The 19,096-nt window shown below is 53.0% G+C and overlaps 1 protein-coding gene across 13 annotated transcripts in view; it reads right to left on the bottom strand.

Moving 5' to 3' along the window:
• Positions 1-17,401, bottom strand: part of TSPOAP1 (TSPO associated protein 1) — a 75,358-nt gene extending 57,957 nt beyond the window's left edge. For 7 of the 13 annotated variants that reach the window (XR_014949595.1, XM_085557644.1, XM_077787463.2 and 4 more), the window contains exons 1-4: positions 16,809-17,400; positions 4,750-4,857; positions 3,032-3,160; positions 793-969 (exon numbers count right to left, since the gene is read on the bottom strand). Coding sequence is in view for 12 of the 13 variants with exons in the window: in XM_085557644.1 (XP_085413770.1) it covers positions 793-969; positions 3,032-3,160; positions 4,750-4,857; positions 16,809-17,087 (693 nt within the window). In the remaining variant the exon portion in view is untranslated. Of the gene's footprint in view, positions 1-792; positions 970-3,031; positions 3,161-4,749; positions 4,858-6,796; positions 8,006-9,139; positions 13,310-16,808 lie in introns of those variants that run through there. The other 6 variants (XM_077787462.2, XM_085557646.1, XM_085557649.1 and 3 more) reach the window with 5 other exon arrangements.
• Between the last annotated feature and the right edge of the window lie 1,695 nt (positions 17,402-19,096).

Genomic DNA, 19,096 nt, shown 5'->3' with positions numbered 1-19,096 from the left:
CAGTTTGGGAATCAAAGATGGAACTTAGATGCCCAGAATAGGTTGCTTTGAGTGGGAACCATCTCACCCAGCCCCAGCTGTCTGCAGAGACTCCTTTCAGAACCATCACAGGGAAGAGCTTTGCAGGAGCTACACATCTGACCAGTCCTAGATCTCAGGATGAGCTGAATTACCACTTTATCCAAGCATTTATATTGGCATGGCCTGTGCTGGTACTGAGGGGAATGCAGCCCAGGAGCAGACACCAGCACTGCGGATGGTTTCATGAACACGCCGCCCTGCCTGGTGATTTGTAGTCTCCATTATAAACATGTCAGGAGGTACTGAGTTATCCCCAGTCTCATGGTGGCTGTGACTCCTCAGAAAGCTGCAGCTCGAAGCTTGGGATCTTGTTTTTTGGAAATGTGCTGGCTTCTCAAAGAAATGCTTTAAAAGGAGGACCTGCTTCTACATCTTGCTTGCAGCTCAGACCTTTGAAAAGTCACCTGGTGTCTGTGGCTTCTTGGGGGTTTCCAGGGAAGGAGTTTTAGTCACTGCTGGAAATGGCAGCTCAGATCATGAACTGATGGAAGGACAAGCAGGGTGTCCCCCAAGACATTTTTCTGGAGAGATATGGACAGTTTCTGCCACACACTCCCCCAAATGCCCCCACCCAGCTCACACATCAAATCCCGTTCCCTGTTTTTCCACTTGAGACTAATTCCCCCCACACCGCTTCCCAGAGCCTGGTTTCCATCACTGCTGTTTCTGCTTGTCCCCAGCCCCAGAGTGATGTCCCACAAAGTGTCTCACCTTCCCTGCCAGGAGTTTAGCCTGCAGTTCCCGGCATTCCTGCTGCAGAGCTTCAATCTGCTTGTCTTTTGCCAGGAGAGCACTGGCTTGCTCTGTCAGGTCCTTGGCACGCTGGCGGGCAAATGCTTTTTTGCAGAGTTCCAGGCTGGAGCCCTTCAGAGGCATCGGAGCAGTTACCTACACCAGAGAGCAGTGAGGTGTGCTCGTGTGTGATAACCACCACCCCATCAACTCTTGGTGTTCAACAACCACCACCCCATCACCCTTCCGTGTTCCTTAACCACCACCTCATCACCCAGCACAGGGAGCACTGCCCAAAAATGCAGCCTGGCCCCAAAGGACAGACAAACAGAAAGGAGCAGAGGAACTTTCTGTCCTACTGAAAAGTAGAAGAGGAAAGGCTGGATGGAAAAGTGGCTCAAAGAATAGGTGGGAAGGACAAAGGTACTCAATAGGTACAGCCAGCACAGGGGCCGCAGGCAAGGCAGAAGTGAGGAGGGGAAGGAGGGAAAAACAAGACGAGGTAAAAAAGACAAGAGAAGACAGCAGAGAGGAGGGGAGAATGGCAGGAAAGATGAGCATAGGACCAAATATAGCATGGGATCAAGGGTAGAGGCAGCCAAACCAGGAAAGGAAACACAGATTTCATGGGTTTCTAGTAGGAAAGAGCTTCTGCATGGATGGGCAGAAGATAGATGGAAAAGCAGAGTCTAAGGAGAGCCCAGACAGGAAGGACTGGGAGAAAAGCAGGACTGGAGGAAAAGTAGTTCAGGTTCACATGCTCCCTGGGAGGGAGGAAAGCATATGGTGGGGATGGCAGTGTGGTTAGGGGGAGTGGGGCAGGCAGGGACAGGCAGATGCCTGAGTATAGGCTCTGCCCAGGCAGGAGCTGAGGCTGCCTGGCACAGTGTCCCTGGGATGTCCCAATCCCTGGAGCTGGCTCTCCCACTGGGTACCAGCACTACAGACTTGGATGAAGGGGCAGCTCAAACCCTCTGTTCAGCCCAGCCCTATGGGCAGTGAGGATACATCCAGTCCCTGGGTGTATCCAACCCTGCCTCTCTCTGCCCAGCTATTTTCATCTGCACAAAGCCTGACAGTCTTGGAAGGGGATCCTCTGCTGCCACATCAGGCACACGGAATCTTCTGGGTGAAGTTTTCTTCCCCAGGTCTTCCCAAGCATCTCATGCATGTGCAGAATCTGTGTGGCCATGGCTTCACAGGACCTGGGTACCAAGCACTGGAGGGACCTGGTGCCAAATTAAACCCCAGCTCCCCAGGGCCCCTTCTCTGGTCATACCTCCAACCCACCCTCCAAAAGGCTCAGCCACCCTAAATTGCTGCTGTCAGGATATGTGGGCCAGCACAGGAGTCCAGCAAGTCAGTTCTCCAGGACTTGCACAGGCTCTAAACTGTACCCACCCCGAAGTTTCACTGGGGAAAGAAATAAAACAGTATTTGTATAGGTGCTGGAGGGTCTGTATAGTATGTCAAAAGGTTTCTCTCAACGTAGTATCTGACAAGTCCATCTGTTGCCCTGCAAGTACCAAAACCCCATGACAGACACAGTGCCTGGGGACAGAGCAGGCAGCAGTACTAGGAAATCCCCCTACCTTTTCTCCAGCACAGCTTTCACTTCCTCCTTCCTACCCTAAACGGCTTGAATTCACCATCACAATCCCTGCTTTCCTTCAGGAAGGTGTGCCCAAGATCCCATACCCTACAGCCACCTCCCACTGCTGCTGCACCATGTCACATGCTCCAGGGTTCTCAACAAGCCACTGTTGGGTTGGAAAATGCAGAAGCACTGTGGCTTGTGCAGCATTTCCAGCGAGGTGTGGATGGGACAGAGCAGCCTCTCACCCCTTCCTGTTTTGCTTCACTGCACTCCTTTTCTTATTCAAAATCCTTCCTGTTTCTTTTTGATGAAATCAGATGAATTCTTTTCATGACTTGCCCAAAGAAATCTGAGTTAATTACTTTAAACTATGACCTTACAGTAAGAAACCAAGCAGGAAGAAATTCCTCAAACCAGCCCCCAAGAGGAGTAAAGACACTGGCGATAGCTGGGGTTGGGGATTCCTGCTCTGCTATGACATGCAAAGCATGTTTGCTGTAGGTTTAAGAAAAAGGGAAAGGAAAGGCCTTTCTAGCTCAATAGAAGCAGAAAAGCAAAGGTCCTGGTGGTGAGGTGCTCTCCCAGCCCAGTTCCCCAGCCACGGCAGGTCTCAGCACCCACCACTTTGAGGTTGGCCTCCTGGAGCTTGCGGGCTCTCTCCTCCAGGCGCTTGGCGATCACTGCCAGCTCTGCGTTCTTCCTCTTCAGGTGCTTCACCTTCTCCTCTGCCTGGGGAAAGCAGCTCCTGCGCTGGAGAGCAGAAGGAGAAGTTGGAGATGAAGCCTTTGCTCAGGAGCCAACATCCCTGCCTCTACCTGACCTATGCAGGGCACACAGGCCTTTTCCCTGCCAGGGCTTGGACTGTTCTCCTGGAACTATCCCAACCATTGAACAATCTCTGTTGCCTCTCCAGTCCCTGAAAGCTGTGTTTTCCTAGTATTTTTGTTAATGTAACCTCTTGGTCCCCCTAAGATGCCCTTCACCCCACTCCAGACCATCCCACATGGTCCCTCTCCATCCACACCCCTGTTGCAGGCTCTACTAGGACTCAATATGCCTCCAGCATCAGTGTATCTTGGCCACCCACCCTTGGGGGTTTCTCTTCCAGAGTCTTCCCAGTTTATTTCCCCAGGATTACAGGACTCAACACATCCCTGAGGATTTGTACTGCACCACCACAGCAAGCTTATCTGTGTCCTTTCTATCCTGACACCAAAGCATGAGCAGGAGAAGGTGACAAAGGACTTTATGATATTTGCAAAGCAAATTTCGCTTTTCTTCCTATTGATTCTCTTCGCTCTTAAATCCCCTTTTATTTGTTATCTGTCTGTTCCAATAAGCTGCCTCTTGCCAATGGCTCCTTCTCCCAAGGTCAAACAGAGATGTGTTATGCTGTCTTTTCACATCAGCAGAAACGTCAGGTTGACTGATCCTGACAATTATTTCCCTCCCTGCCCCCGTGAGAGTGCACCATGAGTGCCTGGGCTGGAAGGCTGAGGTTGATTTTTAAGAGTAAAAATTTGACACACTGGCTTGTGCTTCACTGAAATCCAGATGATTGATAAGGGGTAACCCCTCGGGGTGCAGGTCATGCTGAATTTATGCTTTACTGTAAGAAAATGATCTAAAATATGTGTTTTGAATGGGGTGATATGAATCTGAAATGCTGAGCATGGCTGGGCTGCACCCCCACACTGCAGGGCTGGGTAAGGGGTGATGCTCTCCAGGGAGGATGAAGCAGGGAAGTATCCCCTCTTTCCTGAGAGTCCTGGCTAGCTCACTTGGGGAGTCAGGGATGAGGGAGGGGCAGAAGGCAGATGGCCCAGGCTGTGGCAGCCTGGCTTGGCTTTGGGGTACAGCTGGGGAGGATCTTGGTTCTGAGCTCTCGTGGGAGCAGGGGGCAGTGCTGCACTGTCATCCACAGCCAAGGCTGAGTTGAATCAGTGTTTCTGCTTTTCCAGTTAAAGAGGAAACAAGAGCAACTTCCCCTCCTCTGCTCAGCCCTACTCAGCACTGCAAGGAAGGGTCCAGTTCCAGCTGATGGCTGCAGCATGAAGGCACCCAGGGGACTCATAGCACCAGACCTCCTTTGTCCTTTGGCCCTGCCTAGATTATCCCATGAGCTCAAGAAGCATTTGGACAATAGTTCTGTATACAGTGTGACTCTTGAGGATGGTTCTGTGCAGGGCCAGGAACTGGACTCGATGATTCTTATGGTTGCCTTCCCACTCAGCATGTTCTGCGATTCTGTGATCTCTTAGAGTTGGTAGCAGACAGCAGCTCTCTGTGTCCAGGACTCCCTCCCCACAGAGCATCCCATGAAAGCATCTCCTGCTCACCAGCAAGCTGTTCTCCTCGGCCAGGCTGGAGCAACGGTGCCGCAGGTCCTCCAGGGCACTCAGGAGCTTTGTGTTCTGGCTCACAAGGAAGCTGTAGTCAGCCCCACTCTGCAAAACAGCACGGAGAGGGCAAGGCAGGGCTTCACCTGCCTGAGGCACGTCCTGCAGGGCCACAGGGCTTCACTTGCCTGGGCCTGGGCCTGCAGGTCCTGCAGGACCATAGGGATTCAGCAGGGACACACCAGCCCCAGCCCTGTGGTGAGCCTGGCCTGGCTGTGCCAGGGGCTGGCAGCATCAGGGGGCTGGTGGCAAAGGGTGGGATGTGGGGGCTGATTCAGAGGAGGCAAGGCGCTGCATGTCCACTGGGGGACAACTGGCCGTTGAGGCCATCCTGAGGGTGACTGCTGCCATCTCCATAGCTTTAAGAATTCTTTCAGCTGCCACCCAGGAAAAAAGCCCAGAGCCTTCTCTTGTCCTGAGCCACGGCACCATCCAAACTCTGGTGAAACACAGACAGAGCCAGTCAAGACCCAGGCAGGCAGAATACAACCCCTGGCACCCCATGCATGTGTGCTTCTCCCCATGGCTAAAGGATGCAGTGGTCTCCAGCACCACATGGCTTTGGAGGCAACCAGACTTCCTCGCCCTCTTCCCCACGCCAGCACTCATGTTTGGCCCAGGAGCCAGACGCCAGATTATCCTGTCTGTGTCAGTCTTGGTTCCAAAAGAAGGCGACATGCAAGATTCTTTGCAAACACCACCTTCATTTTGCCACCTCAAAAGCAGCAGCAGCAGCAGCAGCTCTGCCAGGAGCTGTACATAGACTTTTGTGGTTGCTGCTTCCTGCCCAGAGCAGCTCGCCGCAGGCTCTCGACTGGAGCCAGCTCCCAGCAAAGATTTCTGGGTGTTAGCAAAGCTCAGAGCCGAGTTGCTGCTTCACAGCTGCCATGTGGCAGTGCCTCGGGAAGATCCAGCTACACGTTTTCCCAGCAGCCAGGCAGGTCTTGCAAGACCCACTCCAAGAGCCCGACAAGTCTCTGCTGAACGGCCGTGACCTTCCTGGTGTGCACAGCTCTGGCCTGCAGTTTTCCAGCCAAAGATACTGGGAAATAATAAAAATTAAAAATAAATAAATAAATAAATAAATCAAATACTCCCAAAGGAATGCTGCCTAGGAACTTTCTGGGTAGAAAGAGCTCAGACAGGAGTTCAGCTCTAGGAGGTCTGAGACTGGCTAAAACTCATGACACTTTTGAACAATTCTGGTTTCTCCATCATGTCCAGGCCAGGAGGCCAGTGCCACGAAGTCCCCTCCCACTGAATTCCCCAGCATGGTGCCATGTCCACGGCTCTCCCAGCCTCTCACACCTGTATGAAAATGCCTTGACAAAGCGGGGAGGGAAAACACAGCTGAAGGAGGCTGAAAACAACAACAAGAAGAAATCAGAAGATGACACCCAGCCCTTCCCATCAGCCTCATGTGGTATCTCCAGTCCCATCAGCTCTTTGAGACACCAGGATATGATGTGCCACGAGCTGACAGACTTTTGGCAGAGTGGTTTGTAGATGCCCACCCTCCCCACAGAAATCCCAGGGTTACTGAAATGCCCCATAGAAGGAAACTGTACTACTACCCACACATGGCAAAGTAAGAATACATCTTCCTCTATTTTTTTCCCTCCTAGGCGCTCCAGGCCACTGTTCCTGGGGACACCACATTACAGCACCGGGTGCCCTCTCCTGCTCTCCAACAACTTAACCATCCCAGGGATGGTTAGGCCCAGGAACAAAGGAAATCCCTGAACCCAGCATCACAGGGATGCTAAGAAGCTCCCCTGGGAGCCATGTGCACAGGTCTGTGCCCGGTACCAGCTCCTGCAGTATCAGTCCTGTCCCTGCATCTTTACAGGTACAGCGAGGTGTCCCAGAGACCATTTCTCCCATCACCAGCTCCAGGAACAACAAAGCACTTCCTCAGCTTGGGAATCCATACTGCAGGTGACAAAGAGGGGATGAAACAGGGCAGGTTCATGGAGAGGTGTCCTACCATCATCTCCTGTGCTGAGCATGGCAGTGCCTCAGGCTGGTCCTCTGCTGCCACCCCCAGAGTCAAGCAGGCAGCCACGCAGTCAAGTCAAAGTGCATTATTTCCATCTCCTTGCCACTGCCAAAAGGCCTCAAAATTCTTGTCTGTGGTTGCCCTGAGACAGGGCGAGCACCATGAGCCAGCAGCCTCTGCACTGGGATGGGAGCAGGAGAGCTTTTGAGGAGGAGCTGATGTGTTCCTGCCTCCCCCACCAGCCAGTCAGGACTTCTGACATCAGCATGGGGTTTCAGTAGGGGACAATCAGCACCTCCAGCACGGCATGGGGATATTTTGAGGACCTACATTCAAATTTTTGCATTTGAAACCCCATTTCTGTAGTTATAAACCATTTCATTAGGGCAAGATGCAAAGGCTCGTAACCCCTCACCCCCACCATGCCAGGCTGCCCCCAGCTCAGCCCAGGTTTGGTGTCATGACTCCAGAGCCCATGACATGGCAAAGGCTGGCATGCCCCGTCACATTCTGTGGATGTGGCAGCCTCCCCAGGCAAAGTGCCACGGAGCAGGAGAGTGTGGCTGTGTGTTCAAGGCTGGGGCCAGGCACGGGGCCAAGTCTCCCCTGTGCCAGCATGTCCCTCTGTGGCCGCAGCTCCTTGGGGCTTTGCCCAGAGAGGCACAAGGGACAGCAGCAGCGAGAAGACACGAAGGCAGGAGATTCTCGCTGTGCCAGGACGTCTGTCCCATGTGGGGACCTCACTGCCACAAAAGCTTTGCCAAACCCTCCTGTCGGCTCTGAGCCAGTGCTGGCTGTGTCAGCTGAGCCCTCCTGCAAGACCACAGAGAGCCTGGAACCGAAGCGCTATCCAGACGTCATCCCATGCTCATTAAACATTAATTTCCTATAATGAAATGGCTTTTCATTTATCAACTGCTCTGCAGCTCCTTAAGGATCCCGCGCTGCATGGCTCAGGGCTCCCATGGTGCATTTCACAGGGAGGTGGAAGAAATCCTTTGGTAGGAGAGACACAGAGGCTCCCTCCAAAGTGACTCATTCCGATGAAGATATACAGAAGTGGCAGCAGGAGCTGGAATCCAAATGCATTCCTTGGTCAAGGAGGTTTGCTGTGAGCCGAGGCAGAGCTGACACCATGGGGCAGCAGAGAGGGTCTCCAGGCAGCCACATTCCCCAGATCAGGAGCATCCTTGGCCACTAAAAAATTAATTTAAAAATTAACACAAGTGATGTGGTCTTTTGCCACAGGGAAAGTTTCTAAAATGAGAGGAAGGCAGGAACAGAACAGCAGGGATGCTGAGGGAGGAGAGCAGGAGGCACGTGGCTCTGAAGCTTCTGTTTCATCTGTCATCTCTTTTGGCAAGTAAAGCCCAAAGTTTCCCCAAGTTGCATTGAAAACAGCAAAGAAAGAAAAGCCTCAGCATGGCAGCTGCCAGAAAACTGCTGCTTTTTCACCTTAAAGCTTCAAATGCACCGTAGAGCTGCAGTGGCTTTTGAAGGGAGAGATGCTCAGCCAGGCTGTTAAATGGGTCATGCAGGCAAAATCCCTCTGAAGCACCCAGCATCCAGCACAGTCCTTAAAGTCCTGCAGAAAACTTGCAGGAGGCCATGGGGGGACAGTAAATCAGGCAGGCAGTGCCTGCAGCCCTGCTCTGCAATGCGGCTGTGGCAGTGCTGGCACCGCAGCACGGCCTGGCACCCACCAGCACAGGGCTCCCACAGCCAGCCCCGGGGAACAGCCAAAGGCTAAACCCAGCCTTGCTTTGAAATCCCTGCTGAAAGTCAGACAGGGAAGATGTCTTTACTAGGTGGCCCCATGAGCAGGTCTCAGGTAGCCTTTGGAAATAGGCAGGCACACAGCTGATTTGAAAGCATACCAAATTTGAGGGTGTAGAAATCACACACAATTTAAAGGTGTATAAACTACTGACAATTTCAAGATGCCCTGATTTCTCCATATGCAGCTGATCTGGGGTCCAGTTCCTGGGTTTGCTTTGCAGGAGCCTTCTCTGAATACAACCCCTCTCTGCAGACACCTTGCAGAGTGACCCAGGTGAAGCTATCACAGCTCTCCTGCTATCTTGGATACATTAAATCTACCACCTCTCCTTCATTTGAAATCATTGTCCCCAAGCCATGTCAAAGCCCTTTAGCTATTAACTTCTCAGTCTTCTTCACTTGCAAATGAAGCCTGTCATTGCCAATCCATTTTCTCCTCTTCCAGAGAGTTTCAAGGGAATCAGCCACCTCACAGGACAAAATCATTTTCCATAGGCTGCTCTTTTGCAGTGCCCTCACTGCATGTCAAAAGCAAGACAAAAATAGCCTCACCTCCTGTTGGGTCAGTGAGCAGTCAGCCCCAGCGCTGCCGGCACAGCGAGCAGCCAGCACATCCCCACCCAGGGAACAGGGACAGTGCTGCCAGAGGAATGGGAGAAGGAAGAGACACGCCTGGGATGAAGCTTGATTCTCCTGCCACTCCTCTGACAGGCAGTGTGCCCCACTGTGCTTGTTCTGCTTCCTTCTCGCATTTTGCGCCGTTCCTGGTTTCAGACACAAATATCTCTGTTGTGCCCTTGCCTTTAGGGCACTTCCCCAGAACCCTGTGTGCTGCCAACTCCCCTTTCCATCAGTCAGCATTTTCTCCTGCTGCCTATCCCTCTTCCAGCCTACTACTTGCCCTTAGTTATGTGATTTCCTCATTTATCTGATTTTTGTCACCCCATGTAACAAATTCATGGAAGAAAAAATCCATCCAAGGCTATTAACTTCAAAAATCCTGCCTCCAGCATGAGGAGTTCTGGAGCCATGAATTGGAAGATATTCAGGGAATATTCAGGAGAGCAGTCACTATACATTTGCTGTTTCTCTGCATTTCCCCAGGCATCTCCTCCTGCACACCCTCTGACCACTGCTAGCTCTTCATATGCTCCTAACTGGGTGTTTAAAATGAGATGCAGCTGGAATTGAAGTCTCACAAAACCAGGTTCTCTATCTTAAAACCCTCTGTGGAAGCACCATTATGAATCCCAGGAACACAAACTGAGCTATTCCAGGAGGAGAATATTCAGCTCAACAGCCCTGATGGACCTGGCTCACTGTCCTTTGATGAGCTCAGCTTCTCCAGCCTCCCAACCAGGGGGAAATTAATGTTCCTGCAAAACTGAGACAGGGAGGAATGTGAGTGGAAAATAAACTCCCAAGGCAGAGGATCAGCTCTCCAAAATCCAAGGCTGCAGCTGGGTCCAGGGTACAGTGTGACACAATTCCTCACGTTTGACAGCAAATCCAAAAGACACGAGGATTTGCAAGAAGATAAGAGAAAATGGCACTGAAATACCTCATGGCTGCTAGGAAGGTGGTTCTGAAATGCTCCTGAGCTGCTGCACATGTGATGCTTCACGATGCTTCATCCTTCACCATCAGACAGAAAATAGGGCAGGGAATTGTGATGAATGTAGGGTTTGGAGAAGCCGTGGAAAACTCTGGCAGGGGACAGGTGCTGCTCAGGGTGCAGGTTCTCATCTGGCTGAACACTACTGGTGTCGCCAGTTCTTCTGTTTGACCAGTTTGCTCCTGGCCCTGCTCTCCAGTGGGCTATGGAGATGTGTCCCTGCTTCCAGATGGCCAAGACCCGCCTGAAGCAGAGGCACACAAGGTCTGTGTGGCCCTGGACAGGCTTTCCCAGCTGTGACCCAGCTCTCTCCATGTCAAGCACAAAGTGTTTTGCAATCCCAGGTTGTGTGCAGCCACAAACTGCGGCTGATGCATCAGATAACCTGCAGCAGCACCAGGTTGTGTGACACTCCTCAAGTACAGGAACGTCACCCTCCTGCTCCTGGGCTACTGTGTGACCCCTGGCCACCCCTGTGTCCCCTGCAGGGTCTTTGCCCCCTGCACACCTTGTAAGAAAGATATCTGCATTTTGTAAGGTGAAAAAAAGGTACAAAGCCTGTTCTCCCAACTACCCTTTGAACACTGGTGTACATGTGTCTCCCTTGTCTCTTACCAGATCCAGAATGATTTGGCCAAGCTCCACTCTTGGTAAAGCAGGACTGTGCTCATCCCCACTGCACTCAGGGGACGTCGCCATTTCACTGCCCACTTGGGGAATGTGTGGGAGACAGGCTGTGCACCATAAAACCTGGTCAGGCTGTAACATTCTGAAACCAAGACAGCTAAGCTGTCTTTTTCCCCCACTGCAGAATTTTCTGGGTGCTGCTGAACAAATAATTGAATCTGCAGAGAAGTAGCTCATGCAGCATTATTTCCACTATAATAAAAAAACACAAAATGTAGAAGATGTGGGAAGTAATGTGTGAAAAACTTCAGTGCAAACACAGAAAGAGTTCACAACCTCTGCTGCTGTGTACTCATACACATTGCAAATTATTTGAGCTAAAACATGGGTACTGGCTTACCATAAGACATTTCTGGAGCTTTTTGTTGCTTAGCTCTAAGCAGAGGTCGGTCTGCAGCTCCCAGCACTACAGGCTCAGGCTCAGACCACCCTGGGGTTTTTGTGGAGCATCTGGACTTTTTCTGAACACCACGTGTCAGATAATTCTATTTTGTTAACATGCAAAAAACCCCTGGTGAAGATGATAAAATTTAGTTTTTTCCAGGTTTGGTATTTGATGGCTGGAGTAGTGTGGCAGCAGCTCTCTGGACACAGAGTGCAGGCACAGATTTTCCCAGGAATTTTCCTGGGGAAATCTGTGAACAGATCAGAGGAAAGAATGAGAAACAATTCTTATCTCCACTTGTTGCACCTGCTGTTGTGCACATGTGGAATGTGTAATGGAGATTTGTTTACCAAAGGGTAATTTCATAATTGGACACTGGATGGTGTTTAGATAGATTGACTGGTTAGGTCAAAGCTGTGTCAGACTAGCTGGAAGGGTTACTAAGTTTCTTAATAAGGGTTACTAAGTTTCTTAATATACCTACAGTATAATATAGTATAAGATGATATAATAAAGAAAGTGATCAGCCTTTTGCAATCATGGAGCTAATGCTAATTATTACCAAACTGGAGGCAATTGAGTTGGGATGATTGTTCTCTGATATCTCATCTTTCCTGTAACAGAAACACTCCCAAGAAAGGCATGAGACTTCTGCCTTCACCTGGGAAGCCACTGAGCTGCAGCTCAGTAAATCCTCAGTAAATTCCTGCCCATACAGAAGACACAGCCCTCTAAGAGGATCACAGCTTGCAAAGTCAATACCAGACTCTCCTCATCACAGAGCCTCAGCAGCAACATCCTGGTCACAGATATGTTTTGATTAAGTGCAAATACTTGATTCCTCAACATAATCAGCTCTGAAGAAGTTTATTTGCTCTTCCACTTCACAGAGTACCTCAGGGAATCGAGGGGTAGATTTCATATGTACAAGTCACTTTTTGCCCAAAAATCTGCACTGCAGTTTCCCATCCACTTCTTCCTATTTTCCAAATCACTGTCAGCATCCCAGGGGCCAAGAACACATTTTCTTTTGGGTCACATTGGCTAAAAACCTGCTCTAGTTGCCCAGGCTATGGCATGATTCAATAGGAAGGAATTGTTTGTTCCCTGGGAGGGGAACAGGGTCCCCTGCCCTGGCACAGGTGCCCAGAGCAGCTGTGGCTGCCCCTGGATCCCTGGCAGTGCCCAAGGCCAGGCTGGACAGGGCTGGGAGCAGCCTGGGACAGTGGAGTGGGACTGGATAAGCTTTAAGGGGCAACCCAAACCACTTTGGGATTTTGTGATTCAAGGTTGGGATCAGTGCTCTTGCTCATCTTGCTCACAGGCTGGCAATGGCCAACAGCAGGACGGTGTAACAGCCCTGTGCCAAACCCAGTTTACCTCCACCAGCCCAGAGGAGCCAAGGACACAGTGAGGAGGCACTGCTTGGTGTCCCTCACGCTCCACATCCCACACAAGTGACCTGCCTGAGCCATTTGGACATGTCTTTGCATAGAAGGCATGAGCTTAATCAAAAAAAGAGCTAAAATGAGCATTGCCTTCCCCTTCCTAGTCTCACTTTGCCTAGTTTTCCATTCATTCCTACAAATAGAGAGGCCCTGGCTCTTCCTGGCAGGCAGCTGCCTGAGATGGCCATGCATCCATAGTGCTGCAGCAAACAGCACTAAGGAATTTGCATGAAGCCGTGCACTCTCAAGCCAAGGAAAATTAATTTACTCAGATTTAGAGCATAATGGAATACAACCTTCTAATTGGGATTGCATGTAATGGCAACAATGGCTCCACTGCCCAAGGTCTCCCTGTCCTACTGCAGTCTTTCATCCTACTGACCTACCCTTCCCAGTCAAGGGTGTGGTTCTACACACCCTCCGACACTAAATGAACAGCTGAAGCTCTTGAAAGTCCACAAATTCCTGCAAAAGGCACTGAGTTTATCACTAAATGTAGCTTGGACTGAGCACTTGGTATGGAGGATATTTACCAGCATTTTATAATTCTTCCTGTGTCTCTGCTTTGTTTTATTAAGCCCCACTGGGACCAACAGTTTTTTTGGTGGAGTTTTTTTTTTTTTTTTGGGGGGGGGTGGTTGTTTTTTGGGGGGGTTTGTTTGGTTGTTTTTTTTTTTTTTTGTGGGGTTTTTTTTTTTTTTCCTTTTTTCCTGTGGCTATTTAAATTCCTACTAACTGGAGGGCTCCTTGAGTTAAGCATTTTTAGTTGGGTTTATGGATTTATTGAATATTCTCAGCTCCACATGACCTCAAGGGAAGCTGAGGCTAGGATTTTAAGAAATTCAAATCCAAAGCAACCTCTTGTGATTGAAAAGAAGTCATGAGAATTAACTCAGAGCACTCTAACTGTGCCCCTTGCCTGTGGGGTTCTGGGATGGGAACAGGGAATGATCAGCTGCTGAGCTCATCCCTTCCATGAGTGATTGGGGGAGCTTGGGGAGATGAGTAATCCTGGAAGGGAAGGATGCAGGGAACATGCAGAAAGTGAACAACCTTGGTCCTCTCCCCCTTGTCCAGTGTAGGGCACCAGGAGGGATCCTTCCTTTCAAGAACCCACTCCCAAACCACCCTGAATGTCCCAGGGCCAAAGCATATCCACTGGAGCAACATCCCCTGGGAGATGAAGGCAAGTGAGCTCTTGTGAGAAGTGCTCTAAAATCCATCTGACAGCATTCTGGGAACTTTCAAATTTCCAGACAGACTGTATCTGTGCCACTTTAACCTCATTCTTCCTACACAGACAACGTTTTTCTCCTTCTCTGTTATTCATTATTTGGATTTGGATCCTACACCCCTGCAGTGCCTGAAGATTCACAGCAGGAGAGTAATTTATTATGGCTCATGTCCACACAGAAATTTTGGGAAGCAGGACCAGAGCAATTCCAAAGGCCCAGGAGGAAGGATACACTTGTGACAACCCCCAGACAGCATTACACAGTGGGGCCATGGTGGGACACACTGCTCTTCTGAGGAGCTCAGAAAGCCTACAGTACCTTGCAGGATGGAGGGACATGTGACAAATGGACAGAGGGTTGTGAGCACAAACCTCAACAAGGAAAATTCCCACCAGGCTATGGAGAACATCTCTCTGGTGGGATCCCAGTCCCTGGAGATATTCAACACTTGCCTGGTCAGGACATGATCAGCCTCTTGCATCTCTGGAGCTTTCTTGGGGCAGAGGCTGGATGGGAGGTTTCAGGTGTGTCCCTTCATCCCACCCCCCTAACTCCAGAGCTTCTCTGCCAGCTCCCAGATAGGAGAAGGGCAATATCACTCTCCACACTGCACTCAGGAGAGATGCAGGCAAGGACACCAAGATTAATTTGACCTACAGACAGTCTTAATGCCTCTCCACAGCCTGTCCCCGAGGGAACGGCTGAGCAGTGGTGGCAGAAGCTGGGACACACAGCAAGAGCTTCATCATAAAATCAACACCTTTAATCAACTCTGTCAGTGATGAGCCCTCAGGAGGCTCTTCCCCACACCAGGAGAGGACTCCCTGGAGGCAGCTGTCCTGTTCACATAATGCAGCTCTGACATCCCAAGGACAAATATCCTAAAGGAAGCTCAGCTCTGGCAACACAACACAGAGGTGTGTCCCAGCCTGGCCAGGAGAAGCCAAGCTTTGGAGGGGAGCTGTGCAAGCCTGGCTTGGCCCAGCTCTACCACAGCACCTTATCCCCAGGCTGGAGGGTGTTTCTCCACAGCCCAGCAGCACCAGCGCTGGGGACAGCAGCACTGAGCTCCCTTCTGGGGTTGAACTTGAAGCCTTTCACATTGCTAAAGCCATTTGGCTCCGCTGCTGGATTTTTTTTTTTTCCCAGGAAAACACAAGGTAACCTTTCTGGGGATCAACATCAATGTTAAAGATGGTACTTGCGTGATACCACCAGCACCACCCCAATGACATCACAGTGCCACTGTGGCACTGCCATGATGCAGCAGAGTCACACCAATCCCATACCATCAGTCTGGCCCCAGAGCACATCACAGCACCACCAGTGCTACTACAGTCCAGGGTGCTCTGATGGTGATGCCATCATGCCATGGGAAGGCTCCCACCTAGCTAGGAGCCTCCAGGATCACAGGAAAACCCTCAGTGCAGCCCAAGGACCAAGGCAAACTGGATGGCAGGTGCTCAGCAGTCACCTCCATAGAGACCAATGGGGGGACCCACTGCAGGGACCCACCCCACAGGTGTAGTTCAGCTGCAGGAGCACCCACAAACACCCTCTCAAACAGCCACCTGCCCTCCTTCCATCCCAGCCTTCCCACTCAGGCTCCCACCAGGACACAGCACCCACTTGCTCTCCTTTCCCAAAGGAAAGTGTTCCAGGACACACTGGGCAGGGCTTGCAGCAAGCTGGTCATCTGGGCTGGAACCAGATGGAACCATCTGTAAGGTCCCTTCCAACCAAACCATTCCAGGATTCTCTGGGGACAGTAAGTCTGGCACAACTGACTGGACTCCTGGGATACAAAAGAGGGGTGGGAGCAGAAATCCATCCCATTCTGCTGTGCCGGATTTTGACTGCAGCGCTTCTGGCACAGTCAGAGTCCAACCAAGGTTCAATGTGGTCTTTCTCTAAACATGGCAACAAACAGCCCTTCAGAACAGACCCTTAACAAACTGGGCTGCAATGAAATCACGTTCTCCCTCGCTGGGTTTCTGGGGTGCTGTTTCTCCTGCAGGCTGCTCTCCAGCTGGGCTCAGCAGCATGGCACAGCCTTGCTCAAAACACCCCTGCTAAGCCCCAACCAGCACTGGTCAGCTCTTCTCCCCTGTGCTCAATAAGAAAAGGTCAAAACCCATTTTCTCCCCTATTTTAAAAGCACCCCAGAGCCTCCCCACATTCCAGGAGACTTCAGGAAGATGGCCATGGGAAAGGGCTGCAAGCTGTACTAAACAGGGGGAGCTGATGAACTTCTGTGACCTAGATCAAAGCGGTGAGACCCCGAGAAAGCCTTTTGGGCTGTTTTTAGGGAGATGCTGCAAGGGCCAGGCATTGTTCTGCCCCGAGGTGCCTGGGTGTTGCCTGCAGGGGCTGGTTCCTCCTGCACCTGGAGGTGCACCAAGCCCTCCAGAGCTCCCAGAGAGGAGAGGGGATGCTCTGGAAGAGGGTGGCAGTGAATCATGTCCCTGCCAATACCTGCAGAGCCATTGAACTGCCGGAACGGGGGCATGCCGCAAGGATGGCTCAGCCTTGGCTGGTGCAGGGCTGTGCCTGTTCCAGGTGGGCTCTGCCCAGTACTGGCTCCGTCAGGGCTCCGGCAAGACCCCGCACCAGCTCCAGCGTCTTCCAGAGCAGACGCAGCTGGAAATCCCTGCTGAAGGGCAGCAAAGGCTCCTTTCTGTCGGCGGGTGTGTGGCAGCGCCTGTGGCAGGTGCCGGCCCCACGGGGATGGTTTTGTGGATGGCTCAGCCGCAGCCCCGCGCTCCCAATTTCCCGTTCCCGTCTCGTACCGAGCTGACATACTCCTGCCTCTCCCCTAGAATGAGCAAACGCAGCCCGACCCCCGCCTTACCTTGGCGGGTCTGTCTGTCCGGTCCATCGCTCGCAGCGGCCTGACGAGCTCCGGTGCGGAGTGAACCCGCTGGGGGTCCGGCGGAGGGACGCGGGGGGATCCCGAGGACTCTTCCCGGGGCTGGGATGCTCCGTCCCGCTCCGAGCCCGGGGACAGCTGGCAGCCGGCCGTGTCACCCCCCGCGCCTTCCCGCGTGTCCAGCTGCGGGCAGGCGGAGGCGGCGGGGGCCCCGCTCTGCCCCGCGGCCGCGCCGGGCACGCCGCGCTCCGGCTCTTGCATGGCTGGGGCAGGGCTGGGCTCACTCCGCACCGGCCAGGGCTGCCCGAGGCACCGGGAGCCGGCTAGGGAAAGCCGAAGGCATCCGAGCGGCGGCGGGAGCAGCCCGGGCCGCCCTCCTCCGCGGCAGGACCGGGGCCGGGGGCGGCCGCAGCAGCAACATCCCCGCACCGGGGCTGGCTCCGTCCCGCACCGGGGCTGGCTCCGTCCCCGCCCGGATCCGCGGCTCCGCTGGCGGAGGCAGCTCCCTCAGGCCCCCGCCGCCCCCGGCCCCATGACGTAGCGGAGGGGCCGGGGGAGCTGCCAGCCCCTCGCCGCGGCCGCGGGCAGCCCCCGCCGCAGCCGCCGCCGACTCCTCCGCACGGAGCCGGGCCGGGCACCCGGCGGGGCCGCGCCGCGCCCGGGCCGCCAATGGCGGCGGCTCCGCCCGTTCCCACGGCAACGCTGCGGCAGCGGGGTCTGCTGCCTATTGATGAGGCACCGCATTCCCCCCGCACCTCCCGGCGCCGCAGACCTCGGGAGCCCCGCACGCCGCCGGGATGGGGGCTGGGGACAGCACTAACACGACCCCCTGCTCGGCTCTGCCCCAGGGATGCTCAGCTCTGGCCCTGAATACCCTGCTCTGGCCCCAGGATACCCAGCTGTGCCCCACGGATGCTCAGCTCTGGCCCCGGGATGCTCAGCTCTACCCCAGGATGTCCCGTTCTGCCCCAGAGATGCTCAGCTCTGGCCCTGAATATCCGACTCTGGCCCTGGGATGCTCAGCTCTGTCCCGGGGATGCTCAGCTCTACCCCAGGATGTCCCATTCTGCCCCAAGGATGCTCAGCTCTGCTCCAGGATGCCTGATTTGCTGCAAGGATGCCCATCTCTGCCCCGGACATGCCCAACTTGGCCCTTGGGATGCCCTCAGCTCTGCTCAGGATGCCTGGTTCTTTCCCAGGCATGCTCGCACACCTTCCTTCCGTGTGAGCTAAACCTCAGTACCTCCCAGAGACACCGTGCTGGAAACAACCCTCTTTTGAAAAGGGCTGGTCCCCGCCTGCAGCATGCCCAGGAGAAGTGGTGCAGGCAGGGAGAGAGAGGGTGCTTGATATGATCCTTGCCGACAGGAGTTCACAGCATAACGCTACAGCCAAGCACCACCATCCCCGAGCACATGGAGCAGGCAGGCATGTGCTCTGTCTCTCCCTGCCTCCTCCCTGCTGTGCTGTGTCTTTGATGAAAATCACATCATACATCAGGCTGCACTGTGCTAGAAGGGAAAACCACTGGGCCATCCTGGGGGACATTTGTCTGGCCCTGCTCCCCAGCCCCACTTCATGCTTGACCCACTGCAGAGCAAGGTTTGCTGATCCCAAACCCAAGAGGGATTGAGGATCCCCAAACCCCTGAGCATCCTTGACAGGTCCTACCTCCCTACATCCTTGTGTGTGATAACAACTCTTAGTCCCACTGCTGGTGCCTCCCTGCTGTGGCGTGGGGGTGGCATTTGGCATCTCACATGTGCTGCTCCCTTTGTGGCAGTGGAGCCACCAGGAGAACCTGCCTGGGGCCACCTTCTCCAGGGGAGGTACCGTGGGGTGTCTTCAGTGCCCCTGTCAGACACCACTTTGTAGACTCCTCCTTTGAGCAGCTTTTCCAGCCCATCCAGATGAGCAGATGTGTCATCTCTTGAACCCAACGCCATCAGCTGTGTGTCACAGCTGCCTGAGCCCAGGCAACACAAGCAAGGCACCATGGAGACAGTAAATTCACTGCTGACTGCCAGGGGTTAAGGCCACTTGGATGGTTCCTGTGTGCAGGGAGTTATCGCTGGATCTGGCAGAGTCTCTCTCACATCTGGGTGTGGCAACAAGTCATCTCTCACAGCGTGCAGGACTCTGCCATCCCACATGAACCCCGTATCTCCAAGCCCATTCCTAAGGGGTGCTTGTGTGTGGTGGAAGGAAACCCCGAGCTTGTGATGAGCAGAAAATGCAGCCAAGAGACCAAAGACAAGATTGCAGAAAAC

Source organism: Lonchura striata, chromosome 19 (assembly GCF_050655825.1).
Source record: "Lonchura striata isolate lonStrDom1 chromosome 19, ASM5065582v1, whole genome shotgun sequence".
In the NCBI taxonomy this organism is placed as follows: domain Eukaryota; kingdom Metazoa; phylum Chordata; class Aves; order Passeriformes; family Estrildidae; genus Lonchura; species Lonchura striata.
The sequence above is the reverse complement of the archived record's forward strand: the minus strand, read 5'-3'. Positions and strand labels throughout refer to the sequence as shown.